Here is a 26,843-nt window from a genome sequence, read left to right as displayed (position 1 = left end):
GTATCAAGGAATTGATAATACCCTTTTTGATATAGGGTTAATATTCTCTGTTCTGACATGGATGATATTCTGCTGATCTTGTTTATTCTGTTTTCCAATTTTGTCTGCAAGTTTCTTCATAATTTCCACTATATTCAATCCCTAAAATATTAGTTTTCTTTTACATTTTTTACCCTTTTTAACCACGGCCAGTAGGCCAAGACAGTTTATTTTACCCAAGTTTCCAATTCCTAAAATCTTTCTTGTTTTATCGATGTTTAGTTGGGCTCCTGTAGCCTTTTCAAACCTTTCTATCTCTTTATAAACAACTTGCAGAGATTTCTCAGCGGTGATGAAAATTGTTCAATCATCTGCAAACCCTTGAAGCTTGATACATTTTTTATTTGGTAGTGGAGGAGGAATAATCTGTTTATTACCTTTAATAGCTAAGTATAAGGGTTGTTCTTGAAATATTACAAACAAAAGCATGGACAAGGGACATCCCTGTCTAACAGACCTATTTATTTCAAACGAAGAGCTAATTACTCCATTGATGCATAAATAACTATGACTGTTTTTATATAACACCTTTAAAACCATTTGATAAAGGAGTCGGAAAATCCAAAGCAATTGGATTTTTGTATCCACCCTGTCAAAAGCCTTTGACCAATCAAGGTTTAAAAGAGCCAAGTTTGGAATGAATTTCGTTTGAATAATACACTACATCCCGTATGTCATAGTATTACAGTCGATAATTGACCTTCCATTTACACCACAATACGTTCAGATGAAATAACCTTATTCATTACCAATTTCATACGATTAGCTAAAATTTTTGCACATATTTTATAATATCTGCTAGTTCTACGTCCCCACCCTTTGGTCTATAGCTTAAGAATGCTTCATGCTGAGAACTACTCAAATGCTCCTTCAGAGCATACTTAATTACTTGTATGAAGTGAGGCTTCAACAGTGTCCAAAACTTTTTGTAAAATTCAGTAGGAAGGCCGTCCGTTTTCCTTTGGTGACTCTCCAATGCTTTAACTCTTAATTGGCTGCCCATATTTCTTCTTCAATTTCCTTTGATAACATATTTACATCATCATTATCCAATTTATTCTTGCACATTCTAAGTAATACCTTCTTGTTGAATTTTATCAACATTAACACTATCGTATAACTCTTTGTAATAACTTTTAAAATATGAAACAATACTGTCAGTATTAATGAGAACTCCTTTCCTTTATCCGTTTTAACTCTAAAAATACCCGAGTTCCTATTCCTCTCTCTTCCCAAAAAGTATGCCCATACCTTTTCACCTTCAATACCCTGTCTTTTAGTTTTGCTCGTAATTTAATGCCCTCACAAAACTCACTCTGTTTGTCATTCACTCTGTCTTTAATCACCCTTATTTCTTCAGAGTCAATTCCACCAGCATTAGCTTTTGCATACAATTGTTTCAGTCTTCCCTGCAACATATTTAGAAGTCCATATTCTTCTGCGACATAATTTTCGACATTCTTATAAAAAAACGTTTTACATTCCCTTTTTGCACAATCCTACCATGATAATAAATTATCAAAAATACCTTTTCTAGCCACAATATGACTCCAAACTACACTGAAATTCTCCTCCGTTTCTATAAAACCCAAAACTTTTGTGTTAAGCCTCCAACAAAAAACCTCTACCAAATTTTATATTTTGTACATCAAATTTAACTAAAACCATGCTGTGATCTGAGCAGCTGATAGGTATTGTTTCCCATGACTTTATATGGTTAATTAGCCTTTCAACATATACTCCGTCTATTCTTGACCCGTAGTTATTTTTAACAAAAGTATATTCAGGTAACTTGTGACAACCTATGGTTCTGTCTTTCAATCCTACTTGCTTTATCAAGTTCCTTAAGAGCTTTTGACTGTAAATTAACATTTTCTGAACTACTGTCTCGAAGAGAGGTCACACAGTTAAAATCTCCACCTAATATTAAGTTTTCACTGTTATTCTTTAAATAAAATAAAAATTTATTTCGGAAGAATTCTTCTCGTTCTGGTATTTTGTTTGTTCCTGATGGAGCATACAAGTTCAGCAGAGGAATGATTATACCATTAAACTCAATCTTAATACTAATTACTTTCCCCTCTCCATCTATTTCCTGATTCAAGATCTTAATGCTAGGACATTTTCTAATATATATCGCAGTTCCACCTTTCAAATTAGTACAACAGTTAATAAAGATATCATAATCATTAGATTGGTAAATCAAGTGGTTGACATTAATATTATGTTCCTGCAACATCAATACATCAATTCTGTGAAATCTCATGAGAGAGTCAACGCACATCTATTTGTTAACTACATTATGTCCATTTACGTTTAAGGTGGCTACCGTCAGCGCCATGATTATTATGAAGAGGTTAACCACCCACTTATCCATTACGAGCTTGTATTTTTACTGTTCACCTTTCGACGTTTTCTTTCACGATCATCCTTCAAATGTCCCTCATCATTTCTATACATCTTGTCACTACTGTCTTTACTTTTTGATATAACCATTTTCCCATTATTTTCCACATGTATTTTCCACTTTTCAGTATTCCTATTTTCATTTTGTTCTTTGTGACTGAATTCCTCGATCCGGTTCTCAAACGTCATCAGCTTCGTTCATCATTTCCCTTTCCAGGCTCTCATCGGTCAACATGTCTTCTGCTATATCGTTATATTCAGTTGTCACATTTTCGTCGAAATTAATCCTGATCACTTCCTCATGACTGGTTTTCCCTACTGATTCTGCTTCCATACTTGACAGTTCTGTATCATTTCGCTCACGATGAATCTCCACTATTGTTTCAATTAAAGTTTTATCAGACTTCTTGGTTTCTTTTTCCTTTACAATGTTGTTTTGTATCCCATATTCAGATACAGTTACATCTTCATTATCGGACTCCTTTATATGCATATCTTCATTATCAGATTCATTTATATGCGTAGAATTAGCTGTTATTGCAATGCTTACGCGTTTTAACTCATCATCATTATCTATGTCACCCGAAACATTGTTTTTATCAATTAAATATTTTGAGTTAGCATCTGTGTTATCATCAGCATTTTGAATTTCTTTATCTTGGTTCAATTTTAAATGTTTTTCATTATCACCAGTGCAATCTTGAGTTTGATCCTTTACGCTAAATCCTGGATTCTCCTTCGCTTTTCTGTTCCATTTTCCTATTTCCGGGAAGTGCGTTTCCTTATCCGTCAATTCCTCCCTTAATGTCTTCTCTGTAACACAGTTTTCCACTAGATAATCTTCACTTCCACATTTATAGCAGGTTCTGTTCTGTCCGCTGTACATGAGGGACACCGAATGTCCTGCTATCCTAATAGACGATGGAATATTATTCTTGATTTCCATTTTTGCTGTTCTTATCCCATTCAATAAACCGTTTCCTTTTCCTAGCGTGTGTTGGTTATTTCTTATCCATATTATCTTTCCATATCTTTCAAGTACGGATTCTATCATCTGGTTGTCCATATCAAAAGGTGCGTATCTGATTGATACAAAGGAGTAGCTTGCTCCCATGTTCACTATTTCCACAGTAATCCCATTGCCGATCTGGAGTTCCTTCTCAACGTATTCACTGATTATCTTTTCATATAAAACGCGTGAGCTGCATTTCATGATAAACCTATTCCTAGGCATCAACTGGAATCCTATCAAGTCGCAAGTTTCAATTCCAAGAATCTCAAAAATTACACTACAAACTGTTTCATTGTGAGGTTTGCTTAAAAAAATCAAACCAATGGAGTCCTTTCTCCTGATTGGAGGGATAGAATCGTGACGTCATCGTTGGGGGGTCTCACGGCTTACGTCACTCAGCCTCGGGGCATGCAGCCTTTCCGGCGATGAGTGACGGACGACCACTGATTCACTTTTTATCCTCAAAAGGCAACTAGGTCTAAACACAACTATAAACTCTTTACAGTTATTGGTTCCTTGTACGTTTATGATCCCTGTAGCAAATCTACATCACTAGGAAACCATCAAAAGACAGGGAAAGGCTTGAAAAAACACGGAATACAATCGCAGCCGTGTTTACACTTCGACGCTTCTTCTTCTTCCTCTTTTGAACTATATCAGTTTTAACTAGTAAAGAAACTGGAAACAGGAGTTAAAGGGTAGTTTACCTTTTAAAATCGCAACAACACGTCTGCATCGGAAGGTGGCGTGATGCTATACGGTTGTCAAATTGCCGCTTAACCGTCTATTTATTTATTTATTTATTTAATTTTTTTTTTTGGCTTTAATACCTTATGAAGATTTATCTGTTTGTAACATTTCATTTCTATCATGTGTGTTTCCTCATGTTCAAGATTGATGTTTCTGAAACCACGTGTAGCTTGGTAACTACACCTACTTTTCGAAAAAATTAGCTTTTATTGGAACAAAGCTGCATACATACAGCATCATGAAGGCACACCACACACACACACACACACACACACCACACACACACACACACCAAACATTAAAAACACAGACATCTCAGTGGAACTTTCGTTGTTACTGAGGGAAGAGTTCAATTTTAAAGTATACAGGCTTTCTACTGTTGCCAGCTCCATAGAGGCCACTCGATTAGAGAGAATGGAAAAAGACTCTAAGCACAGACTTTGATTACTGTTTTATGCATGATCCCGTATGACACTGAATGGTGGTTTTGCTAAAAGCCTGTTTGTTCTAACAGACCTTCCTACTATGAGATTCAGGGCCTCTGTAACACGGTTTTTTCGCAATAACTTTTTATCTATGCATTTCATAAATATACCGCTTATTCAGAATACACATTATATCTACACATAAATTTTGACTGTATTCTGCATTACGTAGGTTGAATAAATTTGGTACTTATAATGTAAAAGTGACTTTTTTTGAAGACGGTCCAACTTACCTTTATGAACTCTGAAACATCTCCACTGATAATTGTCATAATGAACAAACCAACAAAATATGTTAATAAAGACAAAAACACTTCGATTATTAGTCTAACTCCCAAAATAAGTTTCCTAAGAAATTACAGTGTACTTTATAGGTCACAATCGGATTGACAAGATGTAGGGAATAATTGGTATTTTCAAAAACATAGTAGACAAGCTTGATTTGATAACTGCTACATCCAATGTCCAGCAATTTTTATTTATTGGCTATCTACTTATTTACTGAAAAAAATAGCCGGTACCGTATTTTGGCTTTAAACCTTCACCAGTAATTATCGTCAGAATGATGACTTCATGAGGCTCCACCCACTTTGGCCTCGTTATAATTCAGTATAACACTGAAGGCTATGATGGGCATTGTTGGATTAGAAAATTTAACTTCTGGCTTAAAAATAAAAAACTCCTTTCTCGAGTAGTTTGTAAGAAGCGATAAATGATCCTCAAAGGTGTCCCAGCAGGTTGGCCTAAAACATTTAATTCATGTAATATTACTGCTATACTGTTGCAGCACTACTGCTACAGTAGTATTACTACGCTAGCACAGATACCCCACCCACATCTATGTATTGTTCCGCCATCCATAAAGTCTTTGGGTTTCAGAGCCGATGGAACGAATGAGTTTCTGTCTGGTGGGTGGGCGGGGCAACATTTCGTCAAGAGGTGTTTACCTTGCTTACGTATTGAATGTTTTTCAACTCTTAGCTCATAATCATTGGCCATGGCGTCAGCTAGATAATTTTCACTCTATAGAAATTAAAACTATTGGGTTTCGGTTATTGATAATGCTGACAAAATTTTTGTGTGGTTGTAAAATATACATATGTCAACTTTCAGCTACATCTGATGCTTTGATAAGGAACAAAGTCCAAAAAACCGTGTTACAGAGGCCCTGAATCTCATAGTAGGTGGTAAAGCCATCGTTCATGTACACGTAAATGGCATTACAGCAATTACACTCGTACTTATAAACATGTGACTGCAGTTCTGGGGGTACGATGTCTTTGTACTTAAACAAGCTACCAATGATGTACTACTTAGGTTTACATACTTCTGACTTGAACTTGAAGATAAAATTCTCTTAAAAGTTTTAATATTCTATTCTTAATAGGATAAGACTTATTACCATAAAAAAACATATGCACACACATATATATATAACAATGCTTTATTGGCTTTGGAAATAGAAACGTTCTCGGACAATAACTTTTTAGCTGTTTACCAACATATGTGTCTATGAAAGCAATATTAAAACCGTTTTTATAAGGATTTCTTCTATAAACGGAAATTCTGAATAAAGACTAAAATAACTTGAACAAATGTTAAAAGGCGCGAGTTATGAGTGTAGAGACTAAATTACGTTTATAGACTAAAGGGATGAATGAAGAAAATTTAGTCGAGTCCCCTAAATGTGGGTTTCCTGTACTATAGTGATATCGAAAAAGTGTTACCTCTGTGCTTAAATACAAGCACGTTAAGGAAGGCTAAAATATTACTGCTCTCTTCTTCGGAAGCAAATTCATTATTTAGGAGTTTTGAGTTAAAACGATCAAGAAACAAGGGTACATGTTTTTCGGATCTAAATATTGAAAAAAAAATCATCTTCTACATATCGTCGGTGTTTTAACAGAACCGGAAGAATTAATTATCCAGCCAAACAACTTCGGGAAGAGATAAAATATCCAAAGTAGGACCACAGGGTTTCCAATTGCTACACCATCTTTTTGTTTATACACATTTGTGTTAAACATAAAATAGCATTCAGACGCAGCTAATGTGAGTAATTTGTGTAATTGTTGTTCATTAAAATTCGGAGATGCTGTGTACTTAATTTGTAGAATGTTTGTGTGTATTCCTTCATGGTGCAGGTATTTGATTCTTTTAGTATATATATATATATATATATATATATATATATATATATATATATATATATATATACTATATATGTATATATATATATATATATATATATATATATATATATATATATATATATATATATATATATATATATATATCACAAATACTAAATCTTATGACAACTAAATTCACAGTGTACAATCTTCCCTTATCTCTGTTTGTCTACTTATTACTCTCTCTCTCTCTCTCTCTCTCTCTCTCTCTCTCTCTCTCTCTCTCTCTTCTCTTTCTCTCTCTCTCTTTTTTTTTTTTTCAAGGCAAATCCCGTACAGATTGCAAGGTTCCTGAAGAATTTCCTTTCCTCTGTAATAATTCTGTCCATCTTTATCAATCGCTATTATGACGAACAGTTTATATTTTGCTATAGTTATTGCCTGACAGTATTTTGTAATTCCCCTTCATTTTTCCATTACTAAAAAAACAGTCCTTTGATTTAAGCCTAAAACATGGATAAGATTCGTTTGAGTCTTTTGTGACATTTTTGCATGATGTTGTTTCGTTCTACTTCAAATTACTCTAGTTGGGGCTGAAAGAAACAATTTGTTTTTTTTCTTTTCTGGTAAATCTTTTAGAAAACAGATAAAATGTAATAGATTGTGTTACACAGCCCATTAAGGAAGGGGAAATGGAATTAGAAAAAGAAACTGCACCCCCTTGCTTTTCTGAAAGCGTGGGTTACTGCTCATCTGAAGCTGATGGCATTTTCAACTACAACTATCAAGTAGAGGCCGTTATGATGGTTGAGAATTTGCGTGTATCACCATCAGTTGTACATATATACTGTATTGCAACTTAATTTCTACGAGAAATACAAAATAATATAAGCCAATAAAGCTGTTTTCCTGGAACGATGAGATGCAGCTGCCCTTTTCTTCCTTGCATACAGAATTAGTTTGATTTATTTTCTTAATATATGGGATTTATATTTAAATATTCGTCAATATAATCAGGGTTACATATATGTAATGTTCTTAAAAGTTCTTGAGGTGTGAAAACTTGTTTCACTTGATTTCTTTAGTCATAATGAAAATTTACAAAAGCATACATACTGTCAGGATTTTATAGCTCACATATCGACTTGTACGGAATTCAAAAAAATGTCTGCTACCGTCATTTTGTATTTCTAAAGTGAATTAATTCTATTGATGGGATCCATTCACTTAATTTACTAAAGATCGCTGTACATTGTGTGGAATGATTCTGTTTCATTAGTAGCAGCTTTCAAAAAATTACATTTACAAATTACTTAAAACCGGAGATAAAACCTACCCGTGGCTATAAGTAATTTGAGATGACAATTTCCTCTTGAATTCAGTTACATTCTCTTACACCATTTTCAATGAATGCTATTAGAGTTTGTACCTGCGTGTGTGTTGTTGAAATGCCATATCCAGCTTTCTGGGCTATTAGATAAAAAAATTTTGTGAAAAAGATATATAGATATATTCAAGGACAGCGAAGATGATAGCAGGAGCTACCGCGTAAGCTAAGACCAGCAGTGTGTAAATAGTTTTTGTGTGAAAATGTGTACACAAGCGCCATGAAATAGAAACACATACATCACTGACAAGCGAATTTCTCCTATTATCAACTGGAACGTGACGTGTCTTCGTTTTCTGTCAAAAATCAGAAACCGAACTCACTATAAATCTCTACATTATTTGGTTTATTCATCAAACCTACGGTGTATTCACATCAGCACCATAAATTGTACTAATCGATAGGTTATGGATGTCAAGAATGTAGTTTTCTAAATTATTGAAGCGGAAGCAAGGGAGAAATAATAGGCCTATCAAGAACATTTGGTTTTTGAAGATTTATTATTCCAGAGAAATGTAGCAATGCGTGGTGAGATTAAACAAAAATGTTCTCTAATTATTCTCAAGTGATACTTCAATGCTAGTCTTCACCCATTAAGATTTTCTGCTGTAGCTGAATGACGACAAAAATGCTTATTATTATGAAAATCGTCTTTACGGAGACATCGTCGTGGCTCTAAAAATGTATCACCTCTTCTCTGATATGCATTTCGATTTCTTTTTATGGCAATTTCTGTGCTTGCCTTTCTTTATTCCAGTGCAGTATTTGAGCACCGAGTTTTCAGTTTATTTTCTGGCATTCTTCAATCCACCTATCCGAATCGTTACAAGACTCTTAGAATCAACTACTCTACGTCCAGTTTTCCCCATGAGGTAAAAAAAAAAATGAATACTTTTCCAACAAGATTTTCGTTCTTGATGAAAAGAAGTCCAGTGGTTTATATTTGTTTATGTTCAGTTTTTTTCTGGTAAATCAAGACTGAAATTATGGAAAATGGAAATAGAGAATTTGAGATGATATATTGAGGAAACGGATAGCGAACTGAGAGAGAGAGAGAGAGAGGGAACGATATCAAGTTTTTTGCGCATAATGCAAAACTAAAATTATGACAAGTGAAAGTAGGACATTTGAAGTTTATTATTTTGGAAAAGGGTATCGGGGAGAGAGAGAGAGAGAGAGAGAGAGAGAGAGAGAGAGAGAGAGAGAGAGAGAGAGAGAGAGAGATAAGTTGATGGTCACCCCTTTAATATGTAAGAGTCTTGGTGATGAGATCCCTCATATTGAAATAAAAGCTATGAATAACAATGAAATCCATCAATGCAATCGGTGATGAAAATGTTCAATAGACACAGCAATGTTTCTAGATGAATTATGAATTCGTGAAATATATATTGGTTGTTTTATTTTTACGCTGTTTAATTCTTATCTGCAGTAGTCGTCATAAGTTTATTCTCTTGAATGAAAATTAATTGAAAATACTTAAAAAGATGGATTGAATTCAAACAAGTTCTGTTTAGGCAAATGTCTGGCATCTATTCAGGAACTTCATAAATTAGATGTTGGAGTCACATATTAAGTATCAGTAGTTTTGGGACTATCAGCCGACCTTCAGGCAATACTCTGAACAATCAGAGTCCAAGGAGAGGCGCTGGATTTGTCGTACAAAGGAACAAAGGAAAAAAGAATATCTTCTCTACCTGCCACAAGCCTATCTGCCTCGAGCACTCGCATATGCTCTGCAAGTGTTGTTAGATAAAGCTAAGAGCTTCATCATACCATGTAATTTATTCTCATACATTGCAAATATTGGCTTTCATGCAACATATATATATATATATATATATATATATATATATATATATATATATATATATATATATATATATATATATATATATATATATATATATATATATATATATATATATATATATATATATATATATATATATATATATATATATATATATATATATATATATATATATATATATATATATTCGTGTGTGTATTGATTTTTTTACACTTTCTTACTCCAGTGGACAAAACATATTGAATAAATTAATACTTCCTATTACTAAGCTTTGATATATGTGTTTCATTTACAAAATGCATACGGAATCTGTATAAGAATATTTAAAAGATGAATTAACTCTCCTACTTGAAATACAACTTAAGAGGCCAAATTTTGGAAAGAATTAGATTAAGCGGCTGTGATTTTACGTAAAAATTTAGATGGAAATTGAAATTCTACAAGGGGCAATGGGCCATCCTCCATCAATAAATATCTTAAAGTTATGATAATACATGAAAAACGATTATTCAGGTACATGTACGATGGGTCTAGGATATATGGATGGCAATTCGCTGTTATACCTGATATTGTAGCTGTAAATAACCTCTTAGAAAATCTGAATGAACTTCTATCTAGTGGCAAAAATATCAAACCCTCTTAAGAAAAATAAATGAACTTTTACCAAATGATGATATTGTAAATAGACTCTTTGAAAAATTGGATGAACTTTTACCTTTTGACATAAAAGTAAATAAAGTCCTATATACGTTGGTGGGACTGTCATTATGAGCACACATAATCGTTTATATGATTCTTTCAAAGCGGGAAGCGGACATAGTGTTGTAAAGAACATGACTGAATAATAAGCTCTGTTTTACAAAGGCAAAAGGATTTTATGATGAACAGTAAATATTCTCATGAAAACTCTGATTACATCCTATACTTTCGAAACGTGTTCAAAATTCAGTTAAAAATATATATCAAGAATGAAAATATATTTTGAGAAAAAGTGATTGCACCTTTCGGCTTTGCACTTTTATATAATATTAAACACATTCGTTAACACGTAGTCTTCAGTAATAATGAATTTGTTCAAACAAGAAGTATTTGATTTTATGAATTTACATATATTGAAACCCCCTAAATAAACTGTAGCCAGATTCCTTTCATATACATGACTGCACACGCAAGAAACAATTCCAAATGGATTGGTTCGTTTATTATTAAAAGCAGAGGTCGTGTGCTAAGAGCATACAAACTGAGTGTATTTTTCACTTCAAAACGCTATTTCTTTATGTCATTTACAATTAATGTTACATAAAAATGAGACATTGAAATGTATCATGCAATTATTGTTGTGAATTAATACTCAAGTCAATCTCTTGTCCTTTTCAGTATCATACGCATCACCTAAGTTAGTTGATTTTCATTGTTATTACTCATATCACTTTAATAATAATAATAATAATAATAATAATAATAATAATAATAATAATAATAATAATAATAATAATAAAATAATGTGGCGACGTGGCAGAGTGGGTTAGGTCGTCAATGGACTGGTTAAGCAATATTGGGGCTGGTCAGTGGTTGGAAGGGTGACCGCTCTCCTCGGCGTTGATTCCTTGGGAAAGGATCTTTACCATAATTTCCTCAGTCTACTCAGCTGTAAATTAGTACCTATCCCTGATGGGGTAGGGTCCAGCTATGGGTTAAATAGCAAAACTCAGCAATGATGTTAAGAAATAAAGGAATAAACGACAACGACGTAAATGGAACCTCTGGCAACAGAGGAGCTTCGTCCGGGAGCCAGGTATTCAACCCATTTGAAGGGGAAGACAGTCAGGTACTTGGAGGTCATCATCCAGCAACTGACCTCCACAACGACAGTAACCAGCAGCCTGAGATTGGAGCTACAGAAGCAAACGCAAAGGAAGAAATGGACAAGAGAAGAAAATAAGGAAATATGGAGATGCTACATCAGAAGCAACCCGACGGAGAGAGGATATAGAAGAAGGTTGGTCAACATCTGGAATTAGAAGAATAATACCCCCCAAACAGAGCAGAGGCTGGCAAACCAAGTAAGGAACATAAAGAAAAAGAACAGGCTCACCCCAACAGAAAGAAGAACTGGAAAGGGAAATGTCACACGACAACGAATTACATGAAGACGAACTGAGAAACGATACCACAGAAGACGACAGGGATGATGAGGTATCAAACAACGACACACGAAGAAACACCGACGAAGAAACAGAGAGGATGGAATGGGTAGAAAAGATTAGACAATGGATGGTGCCAGATACAGAGAGAACAAAGATCACTTCCCTGAAAGCCTTCAACACCAAGAAATTAAGGGAGAAAACAAGTGAGGTCAATGAAATAATGGGCATAATACACACCACCAGTATCACGAAACAAAAAAATAACTTGGCATATGCAAGAGCAAGATTAGTAGCAGAACTGATGGGGATTCGAACACCAACACCACCGCACAAACCAACCCAACAGAAACCAAAACAGCAACCACCTTGGAAAAGGCGCCTGGAAAAGCAAATCATGGAGATGAGATCTGACTTGAGTAAACTGAAAGAGATGGCAGAAAAAAGGCTAAGAAGCAAGAAAACAAGGGAGGAACTCAACGAAAAATACAAAGTACAAGAGAGGGGACTAAACAACACAATAGAAGATGTAAAACAGAGGCTTAAGGCCAAAGCACATAACATCCAACGGTACATGAACAGGAATAAGGGATACCAACAGAACAAACTATTCGGAAGAACCAACCAGAAAAGACTATACAGCCAACTAAGAAGGGGAAAGACAACCACCAAGAAATTCCTGAAGCCGAACCAAGTAAGAGACTCTTGGAAAACATATGGAGCAATCCGGTATCACGCAGCAAACATGCAACATGGCTCCAGGAAGTCAAGGAAGAAGAAACAGGGAGAATAAAACAAAGATTCACAGAGATCACGACAGACACAGTCAGACACCAACTAAAGAAAATGCCAAACTGGAAAGCCCCAGGTCCCGATGAAGTCCTTGGATACTGGCTCAAAAACTTCAAGGCCCTACACCACGAATAGCAGAACAAACTGCAACATTGTATCTCAAATCACCATGCACCCAAATGGATGACCACAGGAAGAACATCCTTAGTACAAAAAGACAAGGGAAATATAACCAGTACTACAGGCCTATCACCTGCCTACCAATAATGTGGAAGTTACTAACAGGTATCATCAGTGAAAAGGCTATACAACTACCTAGAGGATACAAACACCATCCCCCACCACAGAAAGGTTGCAGAAGGAAGTTTAGGGGCACAAATGACCAGCTCCTGATAGACAAAATGGTAATGAAGAACAGTAAGAGAAGGAAAACCAACCTAAGCATGGAATGGATGGACTATAAGAAAGCCTTTGACATGATACCACACACATGGCTACTAGAATGCCTGAAAATATATGGGGCAGAGGAAAACACTATCAGCCTCCTCCAAAAATATTCAATGCGTAACTGGAATACAATACTTACAAGCTCTGGAATAAGACTAGCAGAGGTTAATATCAGGCGAGGAATCTTCCAGGGCGACTCACTGTCCCCACTACTCTTCGTAATAGCCATGATTCCCTTGACAAAAGTACTACAGAAGATGGATGCCGGGTACCACCTCAAGAAAAGAGGCAACAGAACCAACCATCTTATGTTCATGGACGGCATCAAGCTGTATGGTAAGAGCACCAAGGAAATAGATACTAATCCAGACTGTAAGGATTGTATCTGGGGACATCAGGATGGAGTTTGGAATAGAAAAATGCGCCTTAGTCAACATACAAAAAGGCAAAGTACGAGAACCGAAGGGATAAAGCTACCAGATTGGAGCCACATCAAACATAGATGAGACAGGATACAAATACCTGGGGATAATGGAAGGAGGGGATATAAAACACCAAGAGATGAAGGACACGACCAGGAAAGAATATATGCAGGAGAACTCAAGGCGATACTCAAGTCAAACCTCAGTGGCGGAAATATGATAAAACAAAAGCCATAAAACACTAACAGTAATCATATACAGCACAGGAATAGTGGAATGGACGAAGGCAGAACTCCGCAGCATAGATAAAAAAAAACCAGGAAACATATGACAATATATACAAAGCACTACCACCCAGCAAATTCGGACAGACTATACATAACACGAAAGGAAGGAGGGAGAGGACTACTAAGTATAGAGGACTGCGTTAACATCGAGAACAGAGCACTGAGGCAATATCTGAAAACCAGTGAAGACGAGTGGCTAAAGAGTACATGGGATGAAGGACTAATAAAAGTAGACGAAGACCCAGAATATATAGAGACAGGAGAATGACAAACAAAACAGAGGATTGGCACAATAAACCAATGCACTGACAATACATGAGACAGACTAAAGAACTAGCCAGCGATGACACATGGCAATGGCTACAGGGGGAAGAGCTAAAGAAGGAAACTGAAGGAACGATAACAGCGGCACAAGATCAGGCCCTAAGAACCAGATATGTTCAAAGAACAATAGACGGAAATAACATCTCTCCATATGTAGGAAGTGCAATACGAAAAATGAAACCATAAACCACATAGCAAGCGAATGCCCGGCAGTTGCACAGAACCAGTACAAAAAGAGGCATGATTCAGTGGCAAAAGCCCTCCTCTGGAGCCTGTGCAAGAAGCATCAGCTACCTTGCAGTAATAAGTGGTACGAGCACCAACCTGAGGGAGTGATAGAAAACGATCAGGCAAAGATCCTCTGGGACTATGGTATCAGGACGGATAGGGTGGTACGTGCAAATAGACCAGACGTGACGTTGATTGATAAAGTCAAGAAGAAAGTATCACTCATTGATATCGCAATACCATGGGACACCAGAGTTGAAGAGAAAGAGAGGGAAAAAATGGATAAGTATCAAGATCTGAAAATAGAAATAATAAGAATATGGGATATGCCAGTGGAAATTATACCCATAAATCATAGGAGCACTAGGCACGATCCCAGATCCCTGAAAAGGAATCTAGAAAAACTTGAGGCTGAAGTAGCTCCAGAACTCATGCAAAAGAGTGTGATCCTAGAAACGGCGCACATAGTAAGAAAAGTGATGGACTCCTAAGGAGGCAGGATGCAACCCGGAACCCCACACTATAAATACCACCCAGTCGAATTGGAGGACTGTGATAGAGCAAAAAAAAAAAAAAAAAATAATAATAACAATAATAATCTTCTCACGGTACCACGAATTTTGAACAATCAGAGATGCCCTAAAGCATTAGGTTACATACTGGAAACTGAAAGGCTAATCAAAATAATATTATCATTATTATTATTATTTTATTATTATTATTATTATTATTATTATTATATTATTATTATTATTGGGGAGGGGTTGGGGAAATACTATATTTAAAGAGGTAGCTGTATTCGTTTTCCTTGACGATACTGGCATTTCTTTATGCACAATTTTACTTTTAAAATGTCAAACTTCCTGAATTGCTAATAGGCACGTTTATTACGATTTAAAGCAACCAGGTATTTAGGGCACTTATCTATTCAAACCTATAATAACATACAAAGAAATCTTAAACTATATTGCTCAGCAAGTAGTCGTAACATAACAATACATATAAACAAAAAAGAATAAAATATTAAATAAGTATCACGTCATTACACTTTCATTGATCAATACCTGAACTCCAACACTCAGTAGTTAGGTCTGCCTTACTGAATATTTGGTCTGGAAGATGGAATACTATTTGAAGCTGCCGTCTGTATGGAATAGATAATCACCAAAAATATCGTTCAACTTGTACCCTGATTCGGTATTTTGGGTCACAGTTTATTTGGGAAATGGCAATTCTATCGGACCAGTTCACGTCGCTAGATTTGTAAGTCTCCACCCACCTCCCCCCCACCCCCCAAAAAAAAAGTCACGAACGCGTTACGGCCGTTCAGTCAAAGAAGTAGAATAATAAGAATTGCAATAATATGTAGAACAATTAAGCGTTACCTTATTGATAGTGAAGTTTAATTATGTTTATGAGGGTGCTGTATATATTGCTTAGTTATTCTCGAAAGTATTATTGTGGCTGTTGTCGTTGTTATTGCTAAAGCTTGGAGAAGCAACTCAAATGGTAGCCTTCGTATAATCACGTATGCAACAAACAGACAGATTGTGCGAGCATATTAACGAGTTTTCCGTATTTCTTTCTATAATTGGGAGCCGGTTCATCAAAATTTCCTACTCTGGTTCTGTTTTGAGGGGTGAAACTGAGATTAGAAACTTTATAAAGTTTCTAATATCGGTATTCTGGGCCCAAAGTCGACAACGTCATGATAGGATTTCCTGATGCATACCATTTATCGATTTTTTCCTGCTTATGTGTTAAGGTAACGATTTTAATTTTTTTTCAATGGCAGACCGAATGGATGACTCAGCTTTGTTATCTTACAGGGCATAATAATAATAATAATAATAATAATAATAATAATAATAATAATAATAATAATAATAATAATAATAATAATAAAAACAAATGGCGCCCAAATGGACGACGTAATGAATAACATCCTTAGTACAAAAGTAAGGATGTAAGAGAAATATAGCCAGTAACTACAGGCCTATCACCTGCCTACCAATAATGTGGAAGTTACTAACAGGTATCATCATGCAAAGGCTATACAACTACCTAGAGGAGACAAAAACAACTCCATCCCCCACCAACAGAAAGGCTGCAGAAGGTGTAGGGGCACAAAAGACCTGCTCCTGATAGACAAAATGGTAATGCAGAACAGTAGGAGAAGGAAAACCAACCTAAGCATGGCATGGATTGACTATAAGAAAGTCTTCACCATGATAGCAAACACATGGCTAATAGAATGCCTGACAATATATGGGGCAGAGGAAAACACCATCAGCTTCCTCAAAAACACAATGCGTAACTGAACTAACAATACTTACAAGCTCTGGAATAAGACTAGCAGAGTTTAATATCAGGAGAGGGATCTTCCAGGGCGACTCACTGTCCCCACTACTCTTCGTAGTAGCGACGATTCCATGACAAAAGTACTGCAGAAGATGGATGCCGGGTACCAAATCAAGAGAAGAGGCAACAAATTAACCATCTTATGTTCATGGAAGACATCAAGCTGTATGGTAAGAGCATCAGGGAAATAGATACCCTAATCCAGACTGTAAGGATTGTATCTGGGGACATAAGGATGGAGTTTGGAATAGAAAAATGCGCCTTAGTCAACATACAAAAGGTCAAAGTAACAAGGACTGAAGGGATAAAGCTACCAGATGGGAGCAACATCAAACACATAGATGAGACGGGATACAAATACCTGGGAATAATGGAAGGAGGGGGTATGAAACACCAACCAAGATATGAAGGACACGATCAGGAAAGAATATATTCGGAGATTCAAGGCGATACTTAAGTCAAAACTGAACGGCGGAAATGTGATAAAAGCTGTAAGCACATAACACATAACACGAAAGGAAAGAGGGAGAGGACTGCTAAGCATAGAGGACTGCGTCAACATCTGAAAACCAGTGAAGACGAGTGGCTCAAGAGTGCATGGGAAGAAGGACTGATAAAAGTAGACGAAAACCCAGAAATATACAGACAGGAGAATGACAAACAGAACAGAGGATTGGCACAACAAACTAATGCACGGACAATACATAAGACAGACTAAAGAACTGGCCAGCGATGACACATGGCAATAGCTACAGAGGGGGGGAGAGCTAAAGAAGGAAACTGAAGGAATGATAACAGCGGCACAAGATCAGGCCTTAAGAACCGCCAGATATGTTCAAAGAACGATAGATGTAAATAACATCTCTCCCCATAATAAGAAGTGCAATACGAAAAATGAAACCATAAACCACATAGCAAGGGAATGTCCGGCACTTGCACAGAACCAGTACATAAAGAGGCATGATTCAGTGGCAAAAGCCCTCTACTGGAACCTGTGCAAGAAACATCAGCTACGTTGCAGTAATAAGTGGTACGAGCACCAACCTGAAGGAGTGATAGAAAACGGTCAGGCAAAGATCCTCTGGGACTTTGGTATCATAATAGATAGGGCGATAAGTGCAAATAGACCAGATGTGACATTGATTGACAAAATCAAGAAGATAGTATCATTCATTGATGTCGTAATACCATGGGACACCAGAGTTGAAGAGAAAGAAAGGGAAAAAATGAATAATTATCAAGACCTGAAAATAGAAATAAGAAGGATATGGGATATGCCAGTGGAAATTGTACCCATAATCATAGGAAAACTAAGCACGATCCCAAGATCCCTGAATAGGAATCTAGAAAAACTAGAGGCTGAAGTAGCTCCAGGACTCATGCAGAAGAGTGTGATCCTGGAAACGGCGCACATAGTAAGAAAAGTGATGGACTCCTAAGGAGGCAGGATGCATCCCGGAACCCCACATTATAAATACCACCCAGTCGAATTAGATGACTGTGATAGAGCAACAAAAAAAATTATAATAATCTTTACTACATCTTAGGTCTATATACATGGAATACTCCAAGTAGAGAAAATACAATAAACACAATCTAGATACACCAGATAAATTGATAATCGACAATACTCACACAATTGCTGAAGTAGTAGGAAAAATAAAAATCATAATTTTGGTAATGACAATACTAATAGTGGTAATTATAGTAAAAAGTTTAAAGAAATATAAAAGGAAGTCGAGAGCACGTCAGCCACTTCCAGTAAAATTGAAAGTATAAGGAAAGAAAATTGAAATACCTCATATATAATACATAACAAAAATAATTATTTTACTTACTTTGAAATGCATACATAAATAATTTGTTTGGTATTTGTAATGCCATGCAAACTACAATATCCATAAATTCCTAACAAACTTTTAGGATATTCCTGCTTTTGTTTTCTCTTCCATGATGCTTTTTAAACAATGTCCTTGAATCGACAAAATGTCACGTACTCCACTCTGAACCTACTTTTCATATGCTATTGTATCTTTAGATGATATTCTCATTAATTTTCAAATTTGTAGCTCAGCATTCATCCTTTCATTACTTATAATCGGACACTTATCACCCCACCCCCCCACAAAAAAAATCAAGTCATTATATACGCAAACTAATCTCTCTTCCAGGCATGAAAAGGATTCCATTATTTTATGTCTGAAAACTAATCAAGACGAAAGGGATCCAAAGACTGAGTCCTGACCATCTTCTCAGGAGGCAAAGAGATGAAAGAGATTCCTTCATCCCAGTCTTTCTTGTGATGCTAATTCTGCACACAATTCATATTCATAAGCTTGATGAAAGCATTCCTGTCCCTTGCTATTCTGATTATGAGAGCTAAATTTGTGGTGCTTAAGAAAATGATAAAATTTGGCATAAAATCGACCCTTGAATAATATAAGTACTCAGGAAAACTACAGGAAAAGAAATACGGCTAAAGAAATTGAGAATAGTTTGATTTTTTCGTACGAAAATAATATCTGAAAATTAATTAGATGCACGTGTAAGGAGTAATTATTCATTACCGAAGATCCAGAAGGTGATCCTATGTGGTCAACAGATATCCTGCGAAAAGGTTCACAAATACGAGTAGGACAAAAGCTTTGCAGGGAGAGCTCTGACTGAAGTAAGGAAGTAACTGTCAAACACGAAGGAATTTATGAGCGCCATTGCCTCATGAGAATCAACATCAGTCGAAAGAGGAACCAGGGAGAGCTTTACCCATTTCTCGTGGCGGAGCCTTCTTTTGAATACTGTGTTGTTTGAGTTTGTTTCTCAATCAGCATCTTACCCTAGATCCCCATCCCTAGCGTATTTAAATCGAATGCAGTCTGCATCTCACCTGGTCTGATCCTCTTTTCACTTGTTTCATGAAAAGTGACCTTTCGGTGGCTGAGATTTTTCATCTAATCCATGATCATTCAGTATATACATTATCGAACTTTCAACTTAATTATCTCAGTTCCTGGATTCCATTAAGAAACAACGAAGAAATGTGTTCGCCTGAAAGATGGTACTCCATAACTACAACATCATTGGCCATCAAATCATAATCCAGATGATTTCATAGTGGGGTACATCAGTATAAGTTAGCCATACATTCTGTAAAAATAATTTAAACTAGCTAAGGCAATTTTAGCAAGAGAAAGCGTGCTGTTGAAACAACTGAGATGCATAAGATAGAAAAGCTTGTATTCTTTGATCAAACCACAAGAACTAGAAGAAAGAGTGAAGTTCCGGGTATACTTACAGTTAAATGCTCATTTACTATAGATAATCAAAACAAAACATCCTGATGGTTATAGATTAACGTTTTATTTGTTTATTCAATTTAAAGTAACTTGTTAACAGCATAGCAAGATAAACTAAACCCCGTGTCTTATGTTTCGGAAAAATTCGGAACATTGTCTAATAACTTTGTCATTAATAGTCCTTTCAACTCTTATTTAAAAAATGCTTTGGATGGACAAATGAATACCTAAAACAACTGCAGCCTATTGCACTAGGTCTACATACATCAAAAGTCTTGTGTCTCATTGCATCAATAACCACGTTGCTTGGGATTGATCTAACAAGCATTGTCGTTATACATCAACTATTGAGAATTTGATGTGTCAAATGTCCATGTTATCATACTAATTAAGAACATTATGCAGAAAAGCTGATCAAATTAAATCAACTTATCACATTTTTGCATTTACTAACCAGTCTGAGATTTTTATCTGATTATGGGTTAGTTCTGTTCGAAAAATCTTTTTGCTTTTTATTTGTAGGTAGAATAAGTCTGTTGCTTTTACAGTAACGTTTATTGTAATCATGTGTTATTCGATTAATATTTCATGTTACTTTTACTTATGGGTATAATAATATTATTCTTCTAACTCTAATGTTGAATAAGTAATAATAATAATAATAATAATAATAATAATAATAATAATAATAATAATAATAATAATAATAATAATAATAATAATAATATTTTTTTCGTTTTATTTTCAGTGGCTTTCTGTCTGCCTGGAGAGGCTGTAATATGTCTTAAGTACACAAGGGGAAAAATGTATACGCACAAGAGGTAGATTTAAGTACAGGAATGTGGCCAGTGCGTTGAATGTTTGCAATAAATAGGACAAAAATACTGTATATTAATTCACATTATTGGATTAGTTACTCATATCCTGCATCATTTCTCCTTATTGGAACTTGATAATGTTTGACAGGAACGTGGTCTTCGTTGCAGTAGGCGCCAGATAAACTTTAAGATTCTTCGTATGGTGATTTTTGTTATTTGCACCTTCAAACATGGAGTAGGCTTGGGCCAACCGAGCTCTAGCCTATAATGCTTATTCGAACAATAGGACTGACAGGACAAATCAAAATAAATCTTTTCGATGTTTAATACATACCGTGAACCAAACAAACCAACTCAGATTAAGACAATCTTTATTTAGATATACTATCACACCCACATAACTCGGAGTACCCAGAAGAGGATCACATCGAGAGATCATCTCTGATGTAAAAATAAAAAGTAAAATGTGCATAACTGCTGCAACATGTGAATTCGTATATAGTGAATTTGCTCAATTTGCTGTAAATATTATTTTTACGTACAATCTAAGGCTTGTGTGTATCCCTCCTGACTTTATACGAGTATACTTGAAAATATTAGTACAATAACTTACTGAAGATGAGAAATCATTGATCATTAAAACATACAAAACATGATCCCCAGCTACCCTACCCCACCTAAGGCGGACAAACAGGCTTTCAAGAAGTGGTTGGATATGTTGTTTCCCCTACCCTCCCGATCATTTACTTACCCCACTCCAACCCGAGACGAACACAGATTCGCAGGAGGGAGGTATATGTGCTATGAAATTTTACTTCTTTTGTTGTAAAAATTTTGAGATGTATTCTTTCTATTTTAACATCCAGACAGGCTTTAAATTTTGTAATATTTCTTTTGAATGGTAGATTGAAAACTAATATAAGCATAATCTTATCTCAGTTCCTATTCAAGATGTCTTTGTTGCTCTGATAAAATTCCCTCCGTTAACTTATTCATAAAGACAGAAATTTCGGTGGCTTTGGTGCCTCGCTATTCTGCTGGAACAAGCTTTGAAGGGCTTTCGCTCATTTTTCTTCTCAAACTTATGCATAGATATACTCCTATTCATGAGGGTGTACGAGCAGTACTCGCATTTTGTTGCAATTTGCATCTAAATGCAAAATTAAAAAAAAAAAAATGTACCAAAGTTCCTTCGGCACAATCAGATTTTAAGTATAGCCATGGCTCGTGAAATGTTCAGCCAGGTTGACCTGTCCTATGCATAGCCAGCTCATGGCTAATGTTAACCATTAAATAGAAAAAAAAAAAAAAAAAAACTATTGAGGCTAGAGGGCTGAAATTTGGTATGCTTGGTGATTAGAGGGTGGATAATCAACATAACAATTTGCAACCCTCTAGCATTAGATGTTTAAAAGATCTGCGGACTTACAGACAAATGGCCATCTCAATAGTTTTCTTGTACAGAAAGCTAAAAACCAAATATCTTAATCTCCTCAAGATCTCTGCAAGATTGTTTCTATGTCTGGATATATACCAGAATAATGACTTGAATAATCCTCTTTGCAAAAGTGGTCTGTAATCACATCAGCAATAATTATGAAAACTTAGGCTTTTTATTTATTTATTTTTTTTTTTTTTTTTTATTTGTTTTTTTTTTTGAGGACTTCAATGCTGCTTACTAGCAAGTAGTTTTATCCAGATATCTGGAGACTTCAACGCTACTCTTAGTAAGTAGTTATCTTTATATCTGGAGACTTCAATGCTGCTCTTCAGTAAGTAGTTATCCATATATCTGGAGACTTCAATGCTACTCTCCAGTAAGTAGTTATCCATATATCTGGAGACTTTAATGCTGCTCTCCAGTAAGTAGTTATCCATATATCTGGAGACTTCAATGCTACTCTCCAGTAAGTAGTTATCCATATATCTGGAGACTTCAATGCTACTCTTCAGTAAGTAGATATCAATATATCTGGAGACTTTAATGCTACTGTCCAGTAAGTAGCTATCCATATATCTGGAGACTTCAATGCTACTCTCCAGTTATCCATATATCTGGAGACTTCAATGCTACTCTTCATGTAAATAGATATCCATATATCAGGAGACTTCAATGCTACTCTTCAGTAAGTCATTATCTATATATTTTGGAGACTTCAATGCTACTCTTCAGTAAGTAGTTATCCATATTCTGGAGACTTCAATGCTACTCTTCAGTAAGCAGATATCCATATATCTGGATCTCCATGCCACTCTCGTAAGTAGTTAATCATATTTATTCTGGGAGATTCATGCTACTCTTCAGTAAGTAGTTATCCATATATCTGGAAGACTCCAATGTTTACTCAGTTCAGTACGTAAGTTCAATATATCTGGAGACTTCAATGCTACTCTCCAGTAGAGGTTAGTATCCATATATCGGGAGACCTTCAATGCTACTCTCCATAAGTAGTTATCCATATATCTGGAGACTTCAATGCTACTCTTCAGTAAGTAGTTATCCATATATCGGAGACTTCAATGCTACTCTCCATAAAGGTGTTTATTCATAATCGAAGACTTCAATGCTACTCTTCGTAAGTAATATCCAATATATCTGGAGACTCTAATGCTACTCTCCAGTAAGTAGTTATTCTATATCGGGAGACTTCAATGCTACTCTACAGTTTATAGGATATCAATATATCTGACTTCAATGCTTACTCTCCAGTAATTTACCATATGGACTTCAATGCCACTCTCCAGTAGTTTTATTCCATAATAAGGCTGAGACTTCAATGCTACTGTCCAGTAAGTAGCTATCCATATTTCTGGAGACTTCAATGCTACCCTCCAGTAAGTAGTTATCCATATATCTGAGATGCCAATGCTACTCTCCAGTAAGTAGTTATCCATATATCTGGAGACTTTAATGCTGCTCTCCAGGAAGGAGTCATCTATATTCAAGGAGACTTCAATGCTGCTCTCCAACAAATAGTTATCTATATTTCTGGAGACTTTATGCTGTTTAAAATTGGCTCTTCAATAAGTAGTTATCCATCTATCTGGAGACTTTCAATAGCTATACCATCCAATAAGTAGTTGATCCGCATTATCTGGAAGACTTCAATGTTGCTCTCCAGTAAAGTAGTTATCTATATATCTGGACACTTCAATGCTACTCTCCAGTAAGTAATTATTCATATTTCATGATACTTCAATGCTGGTCTCCATAAGTAGTTATCCGTTTTTCTGGAGATTTTAATGCTATTCTCCAGTAAGAAATTATCTTTATTCATGGAGACTTTAATGCTACTCTCTAGTAAGTAGTTATCCATTTTTCAGGAGGATTCAATGCTACTCTCAGGTAAGTAGTTATCCATATTTCTTGAGATGTCAATGCTACTCTTCAGTAAGTATTTATCCATATTTATGGAGACTACAATACTGCTCTTCCGTAAGTAGTTTCCTATTTTTCTGGAGACTTCAATGCTGCTGCTCAGTGAGTAGTAATCTATATTCATGGAGACTTCAATGCTACTCTCCAGTAAGTAGTTTTCCATTTTTTTCCGGAGACTTTAATGCTTCTCTTCAGTAAGTAGTTATCTGTATTCATGGAGACTTCAATGCTATTCTCCAGTAAGTAGGTATCCATTTTTCTGGATACTTCAATGCTGCTCTCCCGTAAGTAGTTATCTGTATTCATGGAGACTTCAGTGCTACTCTCCAGTAAGTAGATATCCATTTTTTAGAGACTTCAATGCTGCTGATCTTTTGCCGGAAACTCAATAGTTCCAGTGATGTCATTAGTTCCACCCCCAAGGGGAGGAATTAGGTTAATCAATTATACTCAAGGGATGTCAGTAGATAATCTTCAACCAATAAAGACCACTACCAGGCGGGACAGTAGCAGATTCTCCGCTTATGGTAGGTGGGACAATCTCCTTTGAAGAAACTTCCAGAAAGCAAGCAGAGAGCAGAGGATTAGATAGAAATAGCCGGGAGCCTAAGCAGAAGTGTTGTGGGGGTCCAGAACCTCACAGTTGTGGGTTAGAAGATTCAAGATAGGCTAACACTTTGATTATATTCATATACTCCAACATCTAACAATAAATTAAGCAAGGACCGATAAAGGCTCTAGAAACTAAAATTAATTACAAACAACAAAGAGAGAAAAGAAAGAAGGACATGACAAATGGTGCCAGCTAAATGGGATGTGAGGAAGATGTAAAAAGTGCAGTGTGAGATACTACACATACCAGAACTCTGGCAATACGAATCGACTCAAGAATTTAATAACGGATGGCGAAGTGAATCATAACATTGACGAAAACATTCCCCCTATAAACGTCAACGGCCGAAATAGAACGCAGCGACTGTAATAATTTATAGACATTTCCGCTTATAAATCCCACAACAAAGAAGCATTATTTCTCTAATTAAAAAAACAAGGAATGAGTGAAGCAAGCATACCTGTCAACATTACTTGTGAACTTTAAGAAGAATCTGATGGTCGACGGTGTACAACGAAGCAAGAGGAGGATAGTCTTAGCCAAAAATTTAAACTAAAGTCGTATTCTGCATGAATACAGCAAACGTAAGTATTAACACGTGAAACAGCAAAACACCGTAGCGTATTCAGAATAGTGCAGCAGCCGTAACAAACAGATTTCTGTAATTAATCTGTTTAAAACGGATGAGTGCATTGCAAAATGCACGATGAACATTCCGTTAAAGATCAACTTTAATGAAAAAATGTTTTTTGACAAGGACGAATCTTTGCTGAACAACGAAACCAGAGAAAAACTCAGCGTCAAGTCAAGATTAAATTTTAAAGACAACAGTTGAATTCGAGTGCCAACAACGAAGAAAGTGTTATCGAAATCCAAGTAAAAAAACGACAACAGAAACATACGTAAGTTGATGAAACTGAATTTTTTCTATTCTCTGTAGGAGTGCGTGAAAATTTGCTTATTCTCTCTCATAGAAAATATAAAACTTTTTGAATTCTCTCTCAATTAGGATATAAAATAAAAGTGGATACGCACGCAATAAAAATAAAAGCAAAGTTATGAAGTGGGAGAAAAAAAAATATTTTTCACTCTTGGGGCATCTGTAAAATGCTCAATTGTGAGTCTTCCATCACTATTACCTTTCTGAATGGATCTTCTGCGCTTTCCTCTAGGCCTCCTTCCATGTATCACCCTGTGGTTTCTTTCTAGAATAATCACTTTTCGCCTGCGGTCTCATTATATTACACTCTCAGGAACCCTAGTGTTTGCACATACGAACTCATTAAATTGTTCTAGAAGGTTCCATACACTTGCCTTGTTTAGCTCAGGAACAGACAAACATGGTGCATTTTTCTGATGTCACGATCACATGACTCTCGACCAGCAGCTAGGTCAACCTGCGCACTCGGGCTCTCGCCTCTGAGACCTGACATGTTTTTTGACTAACTTGGCTTGTGTCTTTCATCCACCCAGAATATTCGCTGATATTTTGAAGGCTTTCCTCAACACTCGCGACTTGTTTGTTGAACATTCCAATAAGTTAACGACAAAGTCTGTTGCACCCTATATCTAAATACAATCGTTTTCAGTAGTGCAGTTAATCTATATATTATATAATAATAGCAATATACACTGAATATTGTATTTATTAAATGCTAAAATCACTTCTGTTCTTATAGCTGCTTTTATCACGTATTCCTTGCGAAAAAGC

At 35.8% G+C, this 26,843-nt stretch overlaps 1 protein-coding gene across 1 annotated transcript; it reads right to left on the bottom strand.

The window, feature by feature from the left end:
• Window positions 1-2,623: 2,623 nt before the first annotated feature.
• Window positions 2,624-26,565, bottom strand: LOC135218043 (uncharacterized). Its single transcript, XM_064254188.1, has 3 exons — window positions 26,473-26,565; window positions 23,859-24,143; window positions 2,624-3,625 (listed from the first exon to the last, which is right to left on the bottom strand). Exons 1-3 carry the CDS (start codon window positions 26,563-26,565, stop codon window positions 2,624-2,626), a joined length of 1,380 nt encoding a protein of 459 aa, XP_064110258.1.
• Window positions 26,566-26,843: the final 278 nt, after the last annotated feature.

This window comes from Macrobrachium nipponense, chromosome 9, assembly GCF_015104395.2.
Source record: "Macrobrachium nipponense isolate FS-2020 chromosome 9, ASM1510439v2, whole genome shotgun sequence".
Classification (NCBI taxonomy): Eukaryota; Metazoa; Arthropoda; class Malacostraca; order Decapoda; family Palaemonidae; genus Macrobrachium; species Macrobrachium nipponense.
This window is presented reverse-complemented; position numbering and strand designations above follow the sequence as displayed.